General features: G+C 45.9%; 1 protein-coding gene across 2 annotated transcripts in view; it reads right to left on the bottom strand.

The window, feature by feature from the left end:
• IGF2R (insulin like growth factor 2 receptor) overlaps positions 1–23,106 on the bottom strand; it is a 116,047-nt gene that overhangs the window by 55,417 nt on the left and 37,524 nt on the right. Inside the window, exons 2-10 of one of the 2 annotated variants that reach the window (XM_023514628.1) lie at positions 22,924–23,048; positions 21,128–21,226; positions 18,577–18,654; positions 16,571–16,703; positions 13,418–13,547; positions 11,370–11,475; positions 8,866–9,022; positions 8,477–8,642; positions 7,067–7,170 (exon numbers count right to left, since the gene is read on the bottom strand). In XM_023514628.1, the coding sequence (XP_023370396.1) occupies positions 7,067–7,170; positions 8,477–8,642; positions 8,866–9,022; positions 11,370–11,475; positions 13,418–13,547; positions 16,571–16,703; positions 18,577–18,654; positions 21,128–21,226; positions 22,924–23,048 (1,098 nt within the window). The remainder of the gene's footprint in view (positions 1–7,066; positions 7,171–8,476; positions 8,643–8,865; positions 9,023–11,369; positions 11,476–13,417; positions 13,548–16,570; positions 16,704–18,576; positions 18,655–21,127; positions 21,227–22,923; positions 23,049–23,106) is intronic. The other variant, XM_003792391.2, reaches the window with a different exon arrangement.

Genomic DNA, 23,106 nt, shown 5'->3' on the forward strand with positions numbered 1-23,106 from the left:
TGAGGTTGCCATGAGCTAGGCTATTGCCACAGCACTCTAACCCAGGCCACAGAGTAAGACTCTGTCTTAAAAAATAAGTAAGAATTCAATCCGAATTTCTCAGAAGCCCTCAGGGTCAGGGATTACAAGGGCTTTACTAGGTTTCAGATGCTCAGACATAAGCCCCGGACGGCAGCCCTGCACCCTTTCCATCTTGGCAGAGCCGTGTCAAGTAGGATGGATGGAAAGCTGCTTAGGACTCACTCCCTGGTAAGACAAGACTGGGCACAAAGGAACGTGCCAGTGGCCAGCAGGACTCTGCAGTCGGGCCCGAGAGGATCACAGACATCTCTGGGTGGGAACAGGGATTCACAGAGTGCACGGTGCAGACCAGAATCCTGATGCCAAGAGTGCCACTGACTTAAGACCCTTAGCAAGACATGTCCCTAAAGTGAAAGCAAAAGAGCGAGAACATCTCCGGTCGGCCCAGCTGTGATGTGCCACCGTCCCGTTCCGGCCTGGCGACATGTGGCACACCTCCAATGGCACCAGCATTCTCACGGCTACTCACGGCATCTGGCCTAACACCCTCCTCAAATCAACCTTCCTCCTCCTTTTCCACCTAGAACAGCGGTTCTCAACCTGTGGGCCGTGACCCACAAGAACTGTATTAAAGGCTCGCGGCATTAGGAAGGTTGAGAACCACTGACCTAGAATGAGATCCACAGACGTCCCACCCTCTGCTGGAACAGCTCAGCTCCCCTCTGAAAACCAGCTCTTCAAGGGCCTCCTCCCCTCCCACCCAGCCTGGGATTTGGCAGACTTGGCTGACTTTCCCCTGCTGGAACCTGTCTCCTCGCCCTTCCACAAAGAGCCTTTTTCCACCCCTGATGGTTTATTAATCCTTATCTGGACCTCCTTGGGGTTTGATGTTCTGAGTTGTTATATGTTCTAAGGCAGTGGTTCTCAACCTTCCTGATACCACAACCCTTTAATATAGTTCCTCATGTTACACGGACCCCCAACCATAAAATTATTTTCATTGCTACACAACGAAAGGTTGAGAACCACTGTTCTAAGGGAAAGGGAAGCGGGACTTCGTACGGATAGCAAATGATTAACTGTAATTTCTACTGAATCTTTAGTATTATAATGCCAGCAACAGCAGTTGACCTAAACCAAGCACCATCTGAGCCAGGTGCTACATTGAGCATCTCAGCTACGTGAGGGCTGCAGGGAACCGGCTCTGTTTTAGGTATGTTAAGGACAGATACAGCCATGCACACACAGAGCTAACATTTCATCAATGACAAACCACACACACGATGCTGGTCTGTAAGAGTATAAAGCTGTATTTTTACTTGGCCTTTTCTAAGGTTAGATTAAGTTTAGACACTCAAAACTCATAGCTGTGTTCCAACTGTTACAGTCCTGGGTACAGTCACAGGCTATACAGCCCTGTAGCTTGAGAACAGCATGCGCTATCACACGGTCAGGGGTAGCCACCTGGGTTTGCAGAAGCATCTTCAATGATGTCCATGTAGTGACAAAATCACCTATAGACGCACCTCTCAGAACACATCCCTAAGGGACACATTTGATCCTCAAAACCCTATGACACAGGTACAATTTTAGCCTCATTTTGTAGATTTAGGGTGGCTAAATAATTTGTCTATGGTTTCATTACTAAAAAAGTAGAGTACCTAGGAATCGAACCCAGATAGTCTGGCCTCAGCCATGCTCAGACCCACAAGGCAAAGCCTCCATTGTAGGGAGCAGGGTTTTCTATTTTTTTTCCTGTTTTTTGATTGGTGGGTTTCATTTTAAATTAGTCGTCCAAGCTTTTTGCTTTAAGAATACCTTAACTTCACCCCCTCGGCCCAGCCCGGGACAGTCCAGACCTGTGGTGCAGCAGCTCAGTACCGTCTGCCTCTTTAGTCCTATCGGACTCCTGCTCCACTACTGAGACAAGACAAGGGTTTCAGCAAACTCGAAATGACTATGCTTTTCTTTTATCAGATAAATCTGAATTATTTACAACTCAGTAATACTATAACTGATCCCAGCTACTCATCCCTCCTTTTGAGCTGGCTTTGCATCTGAGGCAGAGTCTGTTTGTAAATAACCATGAGCATGCACCCTACATATACTCTTATTTAATTCCTCACAGGAGTTCAGAAGAATAGTGAGATACACTCCCCTCTACCGAAGGGACTCTGCCTTCAGAAAGGGTTCCTCGGGCCTGTGGGATCTCTCCATCCATCAGCACCACCAGTATGAGGTCTGCACAAACTCTCCCTCACTCACACAATCCCCGAGGCACCAGCCTGGCTCCCCAGCCTCCAGTTTATTCCCCAGCACACTGCTTTCCCACGTGGCCTCATGGTCCAGCTAGGGGGAAAGGCACCAAGGAGCCCCAGGCCTGTGGAACGGGCAGCAGCACCCACTCCGCCACTACTCTGTGGGGAAGATAATGCTGCCTATTGCCAAACTGCCTTCACTCGCCCTCTCTGAGCACACAGCCAAGCTCCATTTCCCAGCCTCCCCTGCCGTTCAGTGATTTAGTTCTGGCACATTTAAAAAATAAAAATAATAATTGCTGTTTCCCACTTGGCACCTGTAGCTCAAGCCGCTAAGGCGCCAGGCACATACACCTAAGGTAGCAGGTTCGAATCCAGCCCGGGCCCGCCAAACAACAATGACGGCTGCAATCAAAAAATAGCCAGGTGTTGTGGTGAGCGCCTGTGGTCCCAGCTACTTGGGAGACTGAGGCAGAAGACTCTCTTGAGCCTAGGAGTTGGAGGCTGCTGTGAGCTTTGATGCCACGGCACTCTACCTAGGGGGATAGCTTGAGGCTGTCTCAAAAAAATAAATAAATAAAAATAAAAATAAGTGCTGTTTCCATTCTGCAGAGCCCTTGGCGGCCAAGTTGACCAGCTGCAAGAACACAGGATGGAAAGAGCATAAGTCCCTGAATGACCACATGGAGTAGAGTCCTCCACCTCTAACTGAGGACTTGCACTGAACTGAAGAAAATAAACCCTTTATTAGGTATTTATCCAGAAGACCAAAAACCACATTACAACAAAAATATCTCTATCAGAATGTTTATTGCAGCCCAATTCATAATTACCAGGTCATGGAAGAAGCCTAAGTCCCCACTGATCCATGAATGGATTAACAAACTGTGGTATGTGTACACCATGGAATACTATGCAGCCATAAAGAAGGATGGAGACTTAACGTCCTTCATCTTTACATGGATGGAGCTGGAAAATGTTCTTCTTAGCAAAGTATCACAAGAACGGAAGAATAAGTATCCATTGTACACAGCCCTATTATGAAACTAATTTATAGCTTTCATGTAAAAACTATAACCTAATTATAACCTAAGAATATGGAGAGGGAGGAGGGGGGTAGAGGGGGAGGGAGGATGATTGGAGGGATCACTTCTTGTGGTTTATCTTACAAGGGTACAAGTGAATCTTTCTAAGAGTAGAATATAAACGTGTTAACACAATAACTAAGAAAATGACATGAAAGCTATGCTAAACAGTTTGATGAAAATATTTCAAATTGTATATGAAAACACCACACTGTACCCCATGACTGCATTAATGTACACAGCTATCATTTAATTTTAAAAGAAAGAAAATAAACCTTCAATGGACTGAGCCATTAAAGGTTATATCTGTGGTTATGCAGCACCTGTAGCTCAGTGGGTAGCGTGCCGGCCACAAACACCAAGGCTGGAGGGTTTGAACTCGGCCTGGGCCTGCTAAACAACAATGACAACTGCAACAAAAAAATAGTCAGGCATTGTGGTGGGCCCCTGTAGTCCCAGCTACTTGAGAGGCTAAGGCAAGAGAATTGCTTAAGCCCAAGAGTTGGAGGCTGCTGAGAGCTGTGATGCCACTGCACTCTACCCAGGGCAATAGCTTGAGACTCTGTCTCAAAAAAAAAAAAAAAAAAAAAATTGTGGGTAGCTTTTTTACTAACCTACACTAATATATTTTACTCTTCCACCTAAAATTATCTAATGTCTTTACTTGAAAGGATCACCAATAATAAGGCATCACTTTACAACAAACTAGATTTAAGTTATTGAAACAAATGGTAAAAGATATTACAGCCAAAAGAATATATGTACTTTTATGTCTTGAAAATGCACGAACTTTAGATACATAGACATAAATAATACCTAGCAACTCAACTTACCTATAAACTGTATTACACTGTATTACATACCAAACTAATACTGGCTGACATTCAAAAATACATTACATCGGGCTCAATGCCCGTAGCACAGTGGTGAGGCACTGGCCATATACACCAAGGGTGGCAGGTTCGAACCTGGCCTGGGCCTGCTAAACAACAATAACTGCAACAAAAAAAATAGCCGGGCATCATGGCTGGCACCTGTAGTCCCAATTACTTGGGAGGCTGAGGCAAGAGAATCACTTAAGCCCAAGAGTTGGAGGTTGCTATGAGCTGTGACACCATGGCACTCTACCGAGAGCGACACAGTGAGACTCTGTCTCGAAAAAAAAAAACACATTATATCTGTCAAATACATAGAATCCACCATGGGATTTTCTCCAAAAACTCTTAAATTTATATTTGAAAATAATAACTAATTTTATAGCATACAGTTTGCTTCCTAAGATGGGATACTGAATCACAGAGTTGGAAGGGAGCATAAATATTTTAAAATTCAATGCCTACCTGACAGCAGCCTCCAAACCCTGCCACAAAACCCCCAAAATCTATCTGTCCAGGCTCCTCATTACAATCATAGTGAAACATTGACTCTTTTTTGACGTATGTCAGGTACTCCTCCTGCTCTGTGAGGTACAGGAACGGTTTTGAGTTCACATCTTTGTTGGCATTGGGGGATGGAGATTTGATCCATCCATCATGTACAGTTTATAGGAAACCCATCTCGCTTCTCAAGGGGGCACATCCACAAATACACATTTTTGACTATAATGCTCTCTTTCTACTTGTATGTTTCAATTTTTTTATAATATAAACAAAAAAGTGGGATTTGAGGTGCTTTCAGCATTTTTTCAAGGCTCAGCTTATTTGGGCTTTAGCTGCCTGGTCCTGGGCACAAACCTTCAAATGCCTGAACCTCTCCCCCATAAGTCCAGGACTTGTACACCCTTCTATTAGCCTCCTCATCCATTGGGATCTTTTTGGATCATGACTCTATCTTCCCAGCATCCCAAAATGAGATCAGCACACTCGCAAAGATGTCAGCCAAGTCATTTATAAAAACCCTGAACAGAACAGGGCCAAAGCAGGTCATGACAAGGTTGGAGGGAGACTCAGGCTGTAGCAGGGCAACCTGAGCCAGCAGGGGGCGCAGGAGAGCCAGCTGGGGCGCACAGAAGCCAGAACAATGGGGGCCTGCCAGCTGCACTTCCCAGGACAGGGGACAAGAGGACAGAGGGGTGTAATTCAGGGGCTGTCTCCTAAAAACAGGCTGAGACCAAGACAAGGAATGCAATGGAGAACCCCAGTAGGGTGGGGCAGGGAATGCTCAAACCACACAGGAGCCGTCATTCACAGATCAGAACATGTCACACGCCTGCTAAAAACCCTTGGGACTTCACTCTGATTTCCATACAGTGTCCAGCCCTTCTGCAGGACAAACGCCCCACCTCTGACCTACCTGTAGCCACTGTGGTTCTCATCTTTGAGCACCTGCAGCCCAGGAGCCCATAGTCACCCTGGATCACCCCTGTGCATCCTATGGCCCGAGCTGCACCTCCTCCATGGTAACTGCCCTAGCCCAGCCTGACCTCGGGCCCCTCCTAGGAAAGGGGTGGACAGGGCAATGACACCAAGCAGTCTATGCCAGTACTCATGACCCTGAGCTTTGATCACCACACTCCTTCTCACAACCTGCCTCCAGACTGTGATGACCCAGAGTACCCTGTCATACGGCACCCTCAGGCCTCACAGGCCCTAAGCAAATAAGTACTAACTAAATGTGTGTACTGTGAAAGTGGCAAGAAGCCAGCAAACAGATTTCAGCAGAAGAGCAGTGTCCACCTGCAGAAGACAGTGACAGTGGACCCGGAGAATGACAGCACCCTAGGGGCAGGTACACCAGGGTCAGTCACTGGGGTAGGGCCTTCCTGGTTGCATCACCCTGGGCTCAGCTTTGCTTGCTTGCTAGGAAGTGCACTAGAGCCTGATGCTGCTGTAATCACACCAGCCCCTGACATCTCCCCCACAGCAGACAGAGCTCAGGAAGCATCACGACCCTATAGTGAGCCACATAAGAACTGACCCCATGACCAAACCTTCCACAGTGCTGCCACAGAAACTAAAAAACAAACAGAAGGAAAGACTCTCAGGGGTAGGGCAGCCACGTGCGTGTGGGCCTCTTACACACAGCAGGGGGCTGGGAACCAGGCCCAGCTCAGGAACAAGATCTCTGTGCAGAGGTCAGGCTACGTGGCATGCAAGGGTGCCTGGGTCACAGCCTGGGGGATAATGGACGAGATGTGTCTCTGATGACAACAGAATCCCTCTACCAGTGCAACTGTGTCTAAAATCGTCAAGACACAGAGGGCATCACAGCAATTTGAAATCCCAGCACCATGATGGTCCAAAAACAATTCTCCTAATCACTCAGAGAAGCACAGGCCACCTTCGGCATCAGTGTGCCCCGTAACATCCTGCAATCCCCAGATCTGACTTTTCTGTGGGCTACCACTTTGTGAAAAGGTCATCTTGATACTCATTACATAAAAGAAGGAGCTACTCCACCTCTGCTAACCCAGCCTTGCTTTAGTGTGCGTCAAAATTCAACACAGAAACTCCTTCCCAGCAAGCTCAGTGCTGGGCCCATTCCCAAAACTAACACAGCAGCAGAGGAAAATGGAAACAGGATGTGTGTGTCGCTGGGGGAGTCGGGGGGAGGGGTCATTCCAGCAGAAAAGGCTACCCTGGAAACGGAGGTAGCTGGTCTGAGGACATCTGCCTTCTCCATTCAATAATCCACTCCAAGAATGTGTGCGTGCACACGCACACCATCAACGCAGGCAGGAGATGAACTCCAGGGCATACTTACCTGCAGTCTCACTGCACTCAAAGTTGATGACGCTCATCCGCTGAAACCCTGAGCTGCACTCGTCGCCTCCGGAATATATCAAGGTGAGGTCTCCATCAGAGTATCTAGATTTTTGTGACGATACATACATTGTTTGGTAGAACCAAGAAAGAAACTTTTAATTTTTCTTTTTTAAAGTCTGCATTAAGCCTTTCACCTACTATCAAAAAATCACTACTGACATAAAACAGCAAGCTCTCTAACCAGCTGGGAGAAAATATCTAGAGGAAATGAGTTCCAAATGTACGAACTTGTCATCCTCTGGCTTCAAAGTATAACTGGCTGGAAGAAAACACTGGAAGTTTGACTGTGGGCACAGAGACTTCTCTCTGGCTCTTACTTTTACATTTTGTACAAAATAAATAATGCCCAAGAATTCGCCCTTGTATCAGCAGCCATAAAAACAATCTTACTGAGGGATCCTGGATGGTACTAATCCTGGACACTATAAAAGGAGCGAAGTAAAAATTTTTAAATGCAGCTTAACTGCAGAGATTCCACACTTCTGAAAGCTCAAGATAGGCTGTTGGGTCTTTACATTTTTCTGTTCCTGATTTTTGAATCATAACACATAAAATGTGTCGATAACACATTTTCAGAAAATCGAATTTCCAGCCGGGCATGGAGGCTCATGCCAGTAATCCTAGAACTTTCAGAGGCTGAGGCAAGTGGATTGCTTGAGCTCAGGAGTTAAAGACCAGTCTAAGCAAAAGCGAGACCCTGTCTGTACTAAAAATTGGAAAAATACCCAAGCGTGGTAGTGGGCACCTGTAGTCCCAGCTACTTGGAACGCTGAAGCAAGAGAAGCTCTTGAGCCTAAGAGTTTGAGGTTTCCATGAGCTATGATGCCATTGTAGGTGACTGGGTGAGACTGTGTCTCAAAAAAACAGAACAAAAACAAAAAAATGCATTTCCATACTGCTGTTCTTGTGAAGGTTAACTACCAAGGTAAGAGTCATAAGAACTGCACCAAATGCATTTTTTAGTTGTTTAAAACTTTTGTATAATGTTAATAGCATTTTAGATTCTCAAATTGCTAGAGAAAAATCAAAACTCCACAAAAATAAATTTTAAAACACAAAACCATATTGACTGTAAATTAACTAAATAGTTTTCCTACAGTATAGCTCTTATAAACAATAGTTTATAAAGCGAATGGTTTTGACAGAAGCACTATTATGGTAAGGTTAGGAAAAACAGCCAACTGTTCAGCGACAAATGACAAGTTGCCTAAGTGAAATGGGAAGGAATGTGGCTTCTGAGTGCCCGAGCTCTATGGAAAATGGGAAGAGGAAGCAGAGGAGGGGAGTGAGCGGTGCTTGATAAGAAGGTGCAGGGCGCACATGGACTCATGTGGGGCTCGCTACCCACCGGAGGGTTTGGTGCTGGTAGCTTCCTGCTACTTTGACTTGAGTGGAATCGGATTTCTTAATTTGGCAAACCGCGGCATCTTTCTTATTGCAGATGTGTGTTTCATTTGCTCCACAGATGTTCAAATGAAACGTGTATTCTTTTCCATCTGAATCGTAGTATGAACCTAAAGAAAGGGAAGCAAAGGAGAAGAGGCCCCCTTATTACGTGAACAGGTATTAGAGCTGACGGTCACTTTAGTTGATGCAGAATCCTGTTTGTGCAGCACCAGCCCCAGTGGCGGTCCTCACCGGGCAGCATGGGCAGCTCAGCCCACTGTCCTGCCCCCTCCCAGGTCCTCGCCTCCTGGGCTGTGCGGGGAGAGGGCAGAGCAGGAGGAGCCCACTCACCTTTGCTCAGGGGCCTGAGGTCAATGGCCACATCCTGCTGCTCACTGCTCAGGGAGCAGGTTTTACTTTCCAGATAGTCTCTGTGGCAGGCGTACTCAGTAATCCACTCAACTTCGTAGCGGCAATTGGATTTAGCAGTGAGTTTGGGAATGGTGCCCTATGAGGAACGATTTGAAAGGAACAAAGTAAACTTTGTGAAATGCGGCTGAAATGCAGATTTTCCATGCTTCTAGAAAGCGCAACGAGAGGTTGCTCTATATTGGGCTATTCCTGTTTTTCTGAATCATAATTTCCCAGAATATGTTAAGAGTATTTGACTTACAACAACTGCATTTACTTTTGCTTCCTTTTATTTTTACCATTTTTAATCTTAACTTTTACTTTCCTACACTTGACTTCTAACTCCAGGCCTGTCAGTCATCTCTAGAGAGACAAGTTTAGCAGGCCGCATACCCTGGAGTCTGCAGCATCTGACAATCATTATGACCTCGACAAGTGATACGGGTTGCAGGGTGCATGGTTCATTTGCTCCCTTCCACGAAAGGCAAGTACTTAACCAGGGCTCGGTGACCATCACCCTGCAAGTCCACACAGAACTCTTTTCCTGAGAGTTACAGGTCAAGAGAGCCTCAAGGTGCCACCTCTGTACCCAAATCTGCTCCTGGGTGAAGCCAGGGCGTCACCCAACCACAAGCCCAGATTCTGCCCCTTGCTGCAGAGAGCTGCCTTCACAAGCCTCAGCCCTGACACTCATCTGTGTGGGAACCGCGGAGGGTGCCGATCATCCTCGGGAGAAACGGCTCACTGTACCGCCTCTGGGCACCGTTCGTCCCATCAGTATTGACTGGGCACCTGCCACGTGCTGGGCACAGTACACAGTGCCAGGTTTACAAATAGGTCACACACAATTACATGCCGCAGAGCTGCAAGCCCAGCTCTGACTGTTCTGTCTGACTCAAAATCGATGCTTCTGACCCTGGCTTGGTGCAGGCCGACAGACAGCAGGCAGGGCAGAGCGCTCAGTGAGAGAAGCCAGGCGCAGACAGCCACAGGCTGCAGGATTCCATTTACATGAACAGGCAAATCCAGAGAGGCAGAGAGAAGCCTCATGGTTGGAATGGGAAGAGACTGCTAATGGCATGAGGTTTCCTTCTGCGGGGACAGGAATGTCCTAAAACCAGATGGTGGCCATGGCTACACAGTTCTGTAAAGACACTAATGAACGCTGAACTCTAAAGAGGTAAATTTTACAGTATATAAAGGAAATAAACTTTTTTTTTAAAGATCTATATAACAAGCTGAATATTTACTAAACGCCAGCTCCTAAAAGCACTGAGTGAGCTGACACAAATGCTTAAATAAACGTATCACAGGCGTGGGTCCCAGCACAAGCGGCACGAGTTGAACGTTCATGCTCCACAGGAAAGCCCCAGCTCACTAATGACAAATCAGTGTTAACACCAAAAAGTGTCTCACACCCCCTGGAGAAAAATAGGAGGGACACTCTCCATTCTCTTAATCATCATAGTGTAAAGTGATTCTCACCAAATACAGAACTGAAAGTAAGATAAAACTACTAAAACCACTACCAATTTAGAACGTCTCACTAGACTAAAAAGATTCCAATTCACATGTGTAGGTACTACGGCAGAGTATAAATATTCCTCAACATTCTTATTCAGAAGCAGTATCAGCTCTCGTCAGGGCTCCACTAAGCTGGCCACACATGGACATGAAGTCTGGGGACACCGAAGGGGACGCTGAACCTCCACTGCACTTCTGTCCCCACATCCCCCACCCCCCACCACTGGCCCACTGCCAGCCTGAAATCAGAGCAAATTCCACATTTGTTTTGGAGGAGGGAAGTGTGGTTCTCTGGGAAAAGAATTCAGTCCCACCCACTTCATTCTGTTACTAAGAGCAGAGATAAATTAAAGGAAAGAGGGCCCCTTCCTTCCCCCGGAGGATGCCCCCTGAAAAAACCCTTTAACAGCAAACAGACTCCACCAAAGGGCAAACAGACTGGCCTTGATCTGTCAAGGACCAGAAGACTTAGCAGCTCCCCTCAGGGAGTTTACAACAGTGCTGGAGATTTAATAAACAGTCCGAGACAGAGCAATAAATCTGCCCTGAGTGCCAGTGCCGGCCTGGAGGAAGAAGGCAGGCAGGGAGGAAGAACTGGCTTAGCTTGAGAAATTATACTCAGGGTTTCTCAACTATTTCCTATTTGCTAAAATCAACCTAACTACAAAAATAAAATCATTGCAGGCAAACTAGGACACTGTCCCACACCACCATAATACGTGCAGAGGCCCCTCGAAGTTGGTGGAAAAAAGCAAAAAGCAAGAATCAAACTGCCCTCCTGCAGGCGGCCTCCTCCAGAGAGCCCACCGGTGGCCCACTTGCCAGCACCCCCATTCCCGAGTCCAGGTCCACCCTCCTGACCCTGACAACCTCAGGTGACACCCACACACACACCAAGTCTCAGGAGACAAGTCACTTACTTCTCTCCGCTCCGATGGGCAAACAAACGTAATAGTCACCGCTGGGCTGTGGCCATCACAAAAGTCAGGCTTTTCTGCCTCTTCCTTCACGTAACTCAGAACAAGCCTGGGAGATCCGCATTGAGAAAAGAGCATTACAAGGGTAAAAATGGCATTCCACGGGGGATGCTGCCCTGAGTTCAGAGCACATTCACTCAGGGAGAAAGGTAATAGAAGAAACACTCAAATATAAAAGCAGTTTCGGAATAAAACAGCTTTATTTTGATTTAAAAAAAATTTTTTAAGTAAACTTCAGTGAGTATTATACTTGAAAGATGAAGAAAGGCGGTTTGAGTAAAACAAACAAAAGGGCTGTAAATAAGCGAACAAAACAAACACAGATGGACAGGCAAGGCCCACTTTGGCCATCAGGCTACAGTGTCATTTCCCTCTTTAAGCAACACTTTCTAAGGGCAGACCAAAGGTCTTTTTGTTTGACCTAAGGATACACAGAAGTCACAGACCAGGGTCCATCTCCACCCCCAGGCACCAGCCGCAGGGCCTGCCGTGCTCACTGTGGGATGCGCCCTGCTCCTCGGCTGCCGAGACAGGACAGCTGAAAATAGATGACCTGCGTTTTCTCCCAGCACAAGCTCAGGCTTTGTTCACGGCCCCACATTTTACTGAATCCTTACTCATTCAATCATTGGTAGTAAGAATTACCCATCTGTCACTTCTTAGGACACTGGGATGGGCTGAATTGTTTCACCTTCTCCTTGAAATATGCTAACTTTAGCGTCACCCCTTTCAATTCAGTTTCAACTTAGATGTTGAAACCCTAAGCCATACCTCGGCATGTGACTTATATGGACATAAGGCCTTTAAAGAGATAAGTAAAATACATAATAATACTGTGAAGTCACATGAGTAGGCACTTAAGCCATATGACTGACGCCCTTATCAGAAGAGATTAGGACACGGACCCACACAGAGGGAAGGCCGTGGGAAGACACAGGGCAAAGATGGCTGACTAACAAGTCCAGGAGAGATCTCTCAGCAGAAACCAACACTGGCAACACCGAGATCTCAGACCTCCAGTCTCAAAGACCATGAGGAAATGGCCTTCTGTGACATAAGGCACCTAGTCTCTAGTATTCCTTACGGTACAGGACACAGAAGATTCCAAGCGTTGCTCAATTGACATTATGCTCTTGTGCTTTCCATGGGCAGAGGGCAAGCTATACTCGCATACCATTTCTACAACCAGCCAGACAGGCCACTAGTTCCAGACTAGAGCAAAGCCCAACTAAGACGTCTACCAAAGGCCCCCAAGATGGGTTGGAAATCAAAGTCCTTGCTGTATGCTCAGGACATGATCACATACAACGTGCTGGAGAAAAGGAAGCTGTATGTAGACAGTACAGCTCACAGGAGGAGCACACTAGCCCCACTAGGGACCAGGGTGCCCACCACGCCCAACGGGGAGGTAACTCTGCACCCTGGAAGGTTACCGACAAACTGCCCCTCCAAAGACAGAAAATCAATTTCACGGGTGCCACAGAATGACAACCATCATCAGAGGCAATTATACGTGCACTAGGGACTGGGTCATGACAGATGTTTTTGTTGCTACAGAGACAAGTGATGAGCAAGTGAGCAGAAAGACCATTGGTCTTATAAGCACATGGGAAGGAGGCATTTTGCAGGCACCATCTGAACCCTGCTGGAAAAAGACGCTGTTGCGACTCCCTAGAAGTCAGGTTCTTTTTGAGGATTAAAAATTCCAACAGCAGGGTGGCACCTGTGGCTCAGTGAGTAGGACTCCAGTCCCATATCTCAAGGGTGGTGGGTTCAATCCCAGCCCCAGCCAAACTGCAACAAAAAATAACCAGGCATTGTGGCGGGTGCCTATGGTCCCAGCTTCTCAGGAGGCGGAGGCAAAAGAATCACCTAAGCCCAAGAGCTGGAGGTTGCTGTGAGCTGCGATGCCATAGCACTCTACCCAGGGCAACAAAGTAAAACTCTATCTCAAAAAAAAAATTCCAACAGCAGCGAGGCCTCCCACTGACCTGTCCTTGCCCACCAGCTTCAGGCCCTCCTTGGGCTGGCCAACGTCAAACGCCTGGTCTCCTCTCACCAGGCAGGCGGCAGTGCCAAATGGACAGGCACGCAGCTGTGAACCCGGGTCCCGTAGTAAGTCTGTAAAACATCATACATTGCATTAGATCAGACTAAGTGTCAGGAATGGTAATCACATACCTCAGGTCCAGGGTCCCTTTAAACAAATCATGAAATTTTTAAAAGTCTCTGTATGTAACCATTCTGAGACCTTGGGCAAGCAATTAACCTCCAAACCAAGGTCAGGGTGACAGAATGCAAAGTACCAGCTCTGCACTGGTGGAGAAGCGGTGCCCAGTAAACAGAGACTCTTGTGTCAGCTGAGGTGAGGAACGCAACCACCTTCTTAAGGTGCACTAACCTTAGCACTATCTCCTTTCAAGATACAGAGAGAACAGAAAATGCTCTGCAGAGCAGTGGAGAGATCTGAAGATTAGTGGGATTACCCCGCAGTTCTGGGTTCCGACCCTAGACGGACGGACCACTTACTACCTCCGTCACTTTGGTCTAACTACAACGCTATCCAGTTGCCAGTGTGCTGCCTCATAGGTTTGGGGAAGGATTAGAGAGGAGCACACACCAACGTGCCTAGAACACACCCAGGCTTACAGGCTGCCAGCAGGCTCTGCCCCTGTGGTATGCTTCCCAGGCCTGATCCCTGACACAGGATGCCACGGATTTGCTTGCTCTCTATGGATCCCCCCCCACTTGACTCCAATGCTAGAATCCAGCACCTACATTAGAGCCTTGCACAGAGAAGGGATTCAAAAACTTTTTCTCCATGAATGAGGGACTGAATAATGCCACCCCCCTAGGGGTTTAACTGCCACATCAACGGGGGAGAGGGGTGGGTTATTATACCTTCTGCGGTGAGGAGTCATGAGCTAACGAACAGGGAAGCGAACCTTGGACGCCTGAGTCCTCACACATGGGGTAGTGTTATGACCTTTCACTTAACCCACTGTTTGTTCACAATTAACATCTACTGTGCCAAAGGCCACTGGCCCTCATGGGAACACAGTGTTAAACAGGCCAACTGTCTGCTCTCCTGAAGGCCAAACATAATGCAAGTGCGCTGAGTGTCTGAGGAGGTGAGCACACGGCAGCAAGCCTAAGACCCTACATGAGGGTCTCAGAGTCCCATTCAAACTTGGATTGAGATTCTGAGCAATTTCCCGATGATGGAGAATAAGCAAAACCGGGGACACCTCTAGCATGAATCAAAATCATGCAATTCAACTCAAATTGCCAGTAAATTTGAAAGAAAAAGGCTTTCACAGCCAGCAAATTCAGATAATCTTGAAAATAATAAAAGACCAGAAGTCTAAATGTTTTCCAAATCAAAATAGCTTATTATTCAGAATTTAATAATCTACAAGATACTTCAACTTTATAACGAAGCCTGAGTTACAGACCAATTTAAGATAAAGATTTTAACTATAATATCAGTCTCTTCCCAAAAGAACAAGGAAGGCTGCCCTTGGAGAATAAAATAACAAAGCATCCTGCCACACACAAAAACCTAAAATTATCACTGGTCACTTCTACTGAGCCATGTGTGGGGTATAATTACTATTTTTAACTATTTAAAAATAATATACGTCACGCAGAGATAGAATAGCTGGAATAGCTAGAATCCAGCATTGGAGTCAAGAGACTATTTTTTTTCTAAAATAGTAAAAAAAAAAAGAAAAAAGAAAAAGTAGAAATAATATACAAACAAGATGATACATAATGTATCAGTACAGTTTAAAGAGTAATTTAAATACCCAGCAATAATTTAAATCCTGCATGGGTTTATTCTTAAGATTTTTTTCTAAACTTTTCTAAAGACAAAGCATTAGGTACTGGCCAGGCACAGTGGCTCACACCTGTAATCCTAGCACTCTGGGAGGCCAAGGCGGTGGATTCCCTAATTTCACACGTTCGAGACCAGCCTGAACAAAAGCAAGACCCTGTCTTTACTAAAAATAGAAAAACTGAGGCAAGAAGATCGCTTGAGCCCAAGAGTTGGAGGTTGCTGTGAGCTATGATGCCAGGACACTCTACCCAGGGCAACAGCTTAAGACTCTGTCTCAAAAAATAAATAAATAAATAAATAATAAAATTAAATGAATAAAACACAAGATTTAAAAAATAAATTTAAAAAGCATTATGTACTATTACAAATATAAGGAAAACACTAAAAATGATCTTTGTATAAGTTAATCACCAGCAAAATTTACTCGTGGCTACTAGTACTACAAAAAGACAAGTCCTAGCCAACAGGACTAACAATCCATAGCCCTTAAGGAACTGTGAAGCTAGTTTCTAGAAACCTAGCTTAGCTGGGAGGCCAAGGCAGATGGAGTGCCTAAGCTTAGGTGTTTAAGACCCCAAGCCAGAGTGAGACCCCAGCTCGAAAAATAGCTGGGCACTGTGGCAGGCACCTATAGTCCCAGCCACTTGGGAGGCTAAGGCAAGAAGATCCCTTGAGCCCAAAAGTTTGAGATTGCTGTGAGCTGTGACACCACAGCACTAAATGCCAGGGTGACTAAATGACTCTGTCTCAAAAAAAAGAAAAGAAAAGAAAAGAAACCTAACTAGCTAAAAGCTAGGTTGAAGGCTTAGTAGAACTTATTATGGCCCTGTTTATTTACAGCCTTTTGTTAATTTACCAAGGAGTCTAAAGCTTCTTACGCTACCTCTGGCATCTACAAAGTCAGGGAAGAAGCTGACTTCAGCGAAAATATGCATCATGATCAAGGACCTAGCCTATAACGCAAAGCCAGGAACTTGGTACACACAGGAGGCAAGACCAACCCTTTTGCATCGCAGAGCTCTGAAACCTGGAATGTGTGGCAGAGAAACTCACATCATGGACCAATAGTTTGGATGGAATCTGTGGGGGAAGGGGGACAGGGGGCACAGACATGGAATCAGAATTCACAGGCGGTTGAGGGGTGGGCTGTCCAAAGAGAACATCCTTCAAAACAAATGCTTTCTGGGACAGCCCCATCAGTGCAATGGACGTTCCAAGACACCAAAGGGCAGAAGGACAAAGATACTGAAGCCTTGTAAGAATCCTTCACCACCACCATCCCTTACCTCCCACAGGTTCCTACCTATGTTTCTACAGACATTGATGAACAGAGAAGAGTCCGGGTCAGAGTCATCCACCAAGTAGCCCCCGCTCAGCTTGATGAGTGGGTTCAGGTCATGCTTCCCCAACTTTTCATCAAATGCGTAGCATGGCACCTGGAAGAGAACGAGACAAGTCTTCAACACACATCCTGGGACTGGCGGATCAACAAGCTCAGGACCAATGTCATACAACCCTGGTCTCCATTCCTTAGGGCCTGTCAGGCCACGATGCCCCCGAATGACAAAAATAAATAAAGCAACAGCTTCGTCACCATGAACGAAGTACTAACCAAGGCTTGGGACAATGTCCAGAACCTACAGAAGCTCAGTCCCAGCAAATCCTAATGGGAAGATGAGTTCCTCTTCTCAGCATCTTAATCCGTCCTTACCTAGTTCTACAGCCATTCCCCAGGAATCTCTTTATTTTACAAATGTCAAGGAACCTGTCATTACGGTTGATGCTTTAAGAGTTCCCCCAATTCTGAAGGCAAAGTATTCGAGACCAAAGATGTTCCCGAGAGGAAAAAGGCCCAAGAGGAAAAAGGCCCAGGTCACCAAGTGAACATCAACTCCCGCCCTGACTTTATTTGGAACACCTCCATAAATTTTATTTCCAAAATGACACAATAGCAACTCCTTCCAATGAATATTCTAAACATCTGTGTTTTCTGCTATCATTTCAAAGTAATTTTATTACTTTCCACAGATCAATTTCCTAAAATTTTTCTTTTTTTAGAATGAAGCAATTCACAGGCAGGTCTGCAGGAATGCTCTCACCCACCAACCTTCTTCATGGGGAGCTAACGGAGTCAATCAAACCACCTACGCCTCTCTTACAGCCTTAAACTCATTTCGGCCGTGTCCTCAAAGCAAAGTCAGCCCCGGCCTAAAATGCTTCTGGGTCACCAGAGCCTCTCTTCTAGGAGGGAGGGGGTGGCCTCCAGTGCTCGCAGCATGAGCCTCCTGCCACATTCCCGCAGAAAGGCGATCCAAGGAAGAGGAAGACTGCAGCCGGGCTGCAACCACATGTGTCCACAATCCACAAATCTAAAGCTTGTCATCCCACAGCAAGACTGCACAAAAACATGAACCAAGAGGGGAGCAAGATGACTGGGTGGGATGAGGATCGGCTCTCGAGCCAGCCACACGCAAGCCTGTGTCAGAAAAGGAGCCGAGGGAACCAGAGGCACCAAGACACAGAGACGGCAAGGCCAGCAGGCACCAGCCCAGAACGGCCCCAAGTCCCGGCCGTCTTCCTGGCCTCGGGAACTGCAGTCGTGGCCTGAGAAACAGTCCAGGCTCCAGGAGCCTGTCCTCCCACTTCCCACAAAGCTCGGGAGACAGGAACCAGGCCAGGAATCCAGCAGCCGGCAGGGGAGGGGTGGACACCATTTTGTGTCCATCAATCGTACTTAGACAACTCCGGTGAGACCCCACAGGCCAGCTTTGAACTGCGCCTCCCGTTGCATTTACACAGCGCTTTAAGAAGGTAACTGTTCAAAAAACCCTTACCAGCATCCATGAACAATCGTTACAACAGGAGTTTCAAAAGGTGTTGATCAGAACCACCAAGCTAAATTTACCCCCCAAATCATTCTAAATTTGACAGAGCGAAACTAATAAAAAAGAAATGAGGAGCCATCAGTGAGGTGTGGAAATTAAGACCACAAATAAGGATTGGATTTTTTTAAGGAATGCTGAGCATTGTACAAGTACGTGAAACCTTTAATACATCTTTAAAAGTTAGCATACCACAGCTTGTAAGGCAACATCACATCACACAAAGAGGACACACGCTTTACTAAGATCTGCGATGGTGACACGCTACATTTTTCCTTGTCATTATGCTCATAAATTCTTTTCCATCTAACTCATGGATCCCTGAGGCAGAAAAAGACTAAGCCCCTGAATGTGAACGTGTCCTCTGCACCACTGTCCACGGACTCCCAGAAATCACGAATCACTTTAAACGAAATGCAATTCCTACCGTAATCCTCGATGAGGTCTCAGTAAACGACAACTGAACAGATGAGCCCAGATGCCACCACACCTGAAGAGATGGTAACTGAGGACAAATTAAACGTTTCTCATGCATCTTTAGATCAGCTTCTGAGAGAAATTAAATGTCCCTGTTTTGAAAAAAACAGACGGCTCGGCGCCTGTGGCTCAAGTGGCTAAGGCGCCAGCCACATACACCCAAGGTGGCGGGTTCAAATCCAGCCTGGCCTGCCAAACAACAATGATGGCTACAACCAAAAAATAGCTGGGCACTGTGGCGGGCACCTGTGGTCCCAGCTACTCGGGAGGCTGAGGCAGGAGACTCGCTTAAGCCCAGGAGTTGGAGGTTGCTGTGAGCTGTGATGCCACGGCACTCTACCCAGGGGGACAGCTTGAGGCTCCTGTCTCAAAAAAAAAAAAGAACAGACTATACCCCATCTCCCTCCCCAAAATACAATCTAGAACAGAGATCAGCACCCATTCCCTCTAAGGGGCCCCACCCAGTATATATTTCAGACTTTGTGGATCACACTGGCCTCTGCTGCATATTCTTCATTTCTTTTTAATAAAACAACCCTGGGGGGGGGGGGGATGTCAAAACCATTCTTGGTTCTGGGGTTGTACAAAAAAAAGCCTGCATGCAGGAATTGGCCCATGAGCTGAGGGGCCGAGGGAAGGAGGTTTGAGGTCTAATGTCAGGAGAGCCAGGGACAGGCTCCAGCCTCCCCCACAGGAAGCAACGCAGACTCAGCAGAGGGGGGATTAGGAGGGCTCCAGATGCTTCCCCATCACTAACAGAATATCTTGAAACAGTTTAAACTGGACCACACCTCCTAATTACCAGCCTTAACTCTCGGCACTGTGCTCTGCTCTCACAGAGCAGTCCTTTTGCTCTTTCCCCAAGGCGACACTTGACTCCACCACTTCCACATGAGACCGGATTATTTATAGATGACCATGTTTGAAAAATCAGGGACAGGGTGGTGCCTGTGGCTCAGTGAGTGGGACACTGGCCCCATATACCGAGGGTGGCGGGTTTAAACCCAGCCCCAGCCAAACTACAACAAAAAAATAGCCAGGTGTTGTGATGAGCACCCATGGTCCCAGCTACTCAGGAGGCTGAGGCAAGAGAATCGCCTAAGCTCAAGAGTTGGAGGTTGCTGTGGGCCATGACACCACCTCACTCTACCGAGGGCAACAAAGTGAGACTCTGTCTCAAAAAAAAAAAACAAAACAAAAACAAACAAAAAAACACAGGGACCATTATTCCTAAGTAGATTTGATTGGACTTTTAAAGAACAGACATCTCTTTTCGCCTTTCTTAAACTACATGGTATTAGGCCATCAATAACACTATCATTTGTGGGTTCCTGTATCCTGAGAGAATCTTTCAACTCAATCCTGAAAAGCAGAAAAGTAATGGAGAAAAGAGAATAATCAAGGAACTAGACTGTGAACACAGAGACCACCTCTGAAATCTGGGGGGTGGCAGGGGAAAAAGCAGAATACTGTTGCTCTGCCCCAGACCAGGGACAGCCAGGGACAGAACAACAACAGAGGCCCAGGCTGGGAATGACTGACCAAGAGGGCTGTTACACAACACGGGGTCCACAGCAACTAAGAATGTACTGAGAAAGCAGATCTTAAGTGTTCTCAAAACACAAAACTAATGCATTTAATTAGCTGGATGTAGCCATTCTACAATGTCTACACATTTCGAAACATCCCATTGTACACAATAAACATGTATGTATGTACACATGTTCTGTATGTGTGTGTGTCACCTGGGTTCACCATTCAGCCAGAAGCCACTCAGGACTGAGGAGAGACCCCAAACAATTAAAAAACAGGGAGGGGGGCAGAGGAGACTCATCAGAGCAGGCTGCCACAGGCAGGAAGCCAGGTGCAGGGGAAGATAACACAGTCAAGGTCAGAAACTGATGGATTCCAAAGACAGGGAGAATAATCTAAACCCAAGCCCCATCACATCACTCAGCTGATTTACTGAGTGACCCAGCACCAAAACCCAAGAGGAACCAACTTGCCTTATATAGGTGACAACTCTTATTTCCAATCTAGATCAAAAATCATATCTTGTAATATTTTAAAGGCACTGTCCTAGAAATAAGAACCACCAGTGGTGCTTGTGGCTCAGTGGGTAGGGCACCAGCCCCATATACCGAGGGGGGCAGTTTCAAACCCAGCCCTGGCAAACTGCAACAAAAAAATAGCTGGGCCTTGTGGCGGGTGCCTGTAGTCCCAGCTACTCCTCAAGAGGCTGAAGCAAGAGAATCACCTAAGCCCAGGAGTTGGAGGTTGCTGTGAACTGTGACACCATGGCACTCTACGGAGGGCAATAAAGTAGGAAAAAAAAAAAAAAGAACCAGCCAGAAAAGTTATTAAATCACACAGCATCTCTACTCAAACAGAGTTTGAAAACTAAAAAAGATTTTCATTCCAAAATGTCAGGCTGAGTCTTTCAAATCTAAAAGGTCCACAGTTTACCTCGTAAGCACAAAACCTTCAAGCTCCCTTGTTACCTCCTTATTAGCTTTAAATATATCTTTCTTGCAGGCTGCAGAGGTCCTCCACTCAAAGTAGTGCACGCATTCTGTTGCAGTTACAAATTCAGGAGTTCCCTATTTAAAAAAAAGAAAATTAAGATAAGTTACCATACTACATATTGTAAAGTTTCTTTTTAAAATTAGGACACAGAAAAGACTATTGAAATTTTTTTAAAAAGCAGCTACAAGAAGGGTGGGACAGGAAGAGGAGCAGAGGAACACAGCTGTTTTAGTTACAGGAGGCCGTCGTGAGGTTCCCAGACCAAAAATTTTGAGACAAAAACTTCATGAAATCATGTTGGAATTTTAGTGCAACTAATCCAAAACTGTTGTACTGCCCAACTACAGAAGAACGGTAAGTTCACAGGAAGAGATCCTCAGAGTCGCTCTACTCTCACACTCTGAAGGTTCTCGTAACCAAATTCCAACCAAATCCAATCCAGGAAATGTGACCTCATCCTTCATGTGAGGAGGCCCCATGAGCAGCCCATCTGCCACGACTCAGTAAGTGCCCCCACCAGGCCACAGGATTAAAGCACCAGCCTCACTGCAGGGGCCCACCCTGGAGGCTATGCCTCCTACTACCCTCCCCCAGAGTAGACTCCAAGCTGGTCAGCCACAGCATCAAGGGGTGACTCGCAGCACAGCAGGAATTAACCTCTGCATTTCCATGTGCAAATCTAGGGAACTCTCCTTCACACGTCTGTTTCTTGCATAGGGAACACAGAATTCTTCAAGGAATTAGTTAAAACAGCAGCTATACAGCATTAACCTTTCAATTTCATGCTGCTGCAAACAGATTTTTTTTTACGATTTCAAAGCATATGGTAGTACAGTTAATAAACTGATCCGAAATGAACAGTGTTAGTTCTATTTCCAAAGTTCTTCACATGCGACGTTACAGACCTGAAGATGCAAAGGCCACAGGCCCAAATTCTAAAATGATGTTTTTAAGGAATTTGGCAGCCCCCTGACTTTCCTAACCACTTGGGTTCTTAACTGTGATTCAAGAACATTCATAAGACTTGTGTTAACAATTGCTTCTCCTAAAAGCTAGCAATTATTTACTGCACATCTCTTTCTAAAAACTAAAGATTACATACAATATACTTAACATCAGAACAAATGTAATGCTTAACAGTTGACACACAATGATGTCCCTTTTAAAAACCACATAATGCCTAAAAGCTTAGATTTGGATCTTTCCAATTCAGTGTAAATGAGGAAAGAAAAAAATTTTTTTATTGTTTCAACTGAAAAAATATTTAAAAAAAAAAACTAACACATTGCCTTCAAATCTATCAAAATGGAATGCTAGGAGGAAATTTTTGTTGTTGTTGTTTTTAAGAGACAGGGTCTTGCTCTATGGCCCAGACTGGAGTGCAATAGTTCAAGCAATCCTCCTGCCTTAGCCTCCCAAGTGGCTGGGATTACAGGCATGAGCTGCCAAGCCTAGCAAGGATAAGTTTTAGAAAGAAAGAAAACAAAACTATGCCTGTACATAACCATTAAAAAATACACTGAGTTTTTACACACTAATCACTCTGAATTATAGTCTTACACAACATGGGGGCTCAGTTACAGTTAGAAGCTGAAACTGTAAATCTGGGATTTGTTTACTTATTGGTTCTTGAGGGTGATGGTGATTTGGCTGAGGTTTCTGTTTATGTTTTTAATTTTTCTCACTTATTCCTGAAACACCACTATAGCAAGAAAGCCCAAAGGGCAGGCATTTTTAACAAAACAAAAACAGAAAGTAACCGTGGACTCACCAAGGTTTTCCCACACAGGAAAGTGATGCTACTCTGGATTTTGTGATTTGCCTGTAGCGGCTCACAGTTGTCTGTTGTGTTGAATTCCAGAATAGATGTAGTTGCACTTCTCAGATGAGAGTCACCTATTTGGAGAGTAAAGACAATGAACAAGACTATAAAATATACATAACTGTACAGCTA

The sequence above is a fragment of the Otolemur garnettii genome, unplaced genomic scaffold, assembly GCF_000181295.1.
Source record: "Otolemur garnettii isolate 467f Iridium unplaced genomic scaffold, OtoGar3 scaffold00056, whole genome shotgun sequence".
Taxonomy (NCBI): Eukaryota; Metazoa; Chordata; class Mammalia; order Primates; family Galagidae; genus Otolemur; species Otolemur garnettii.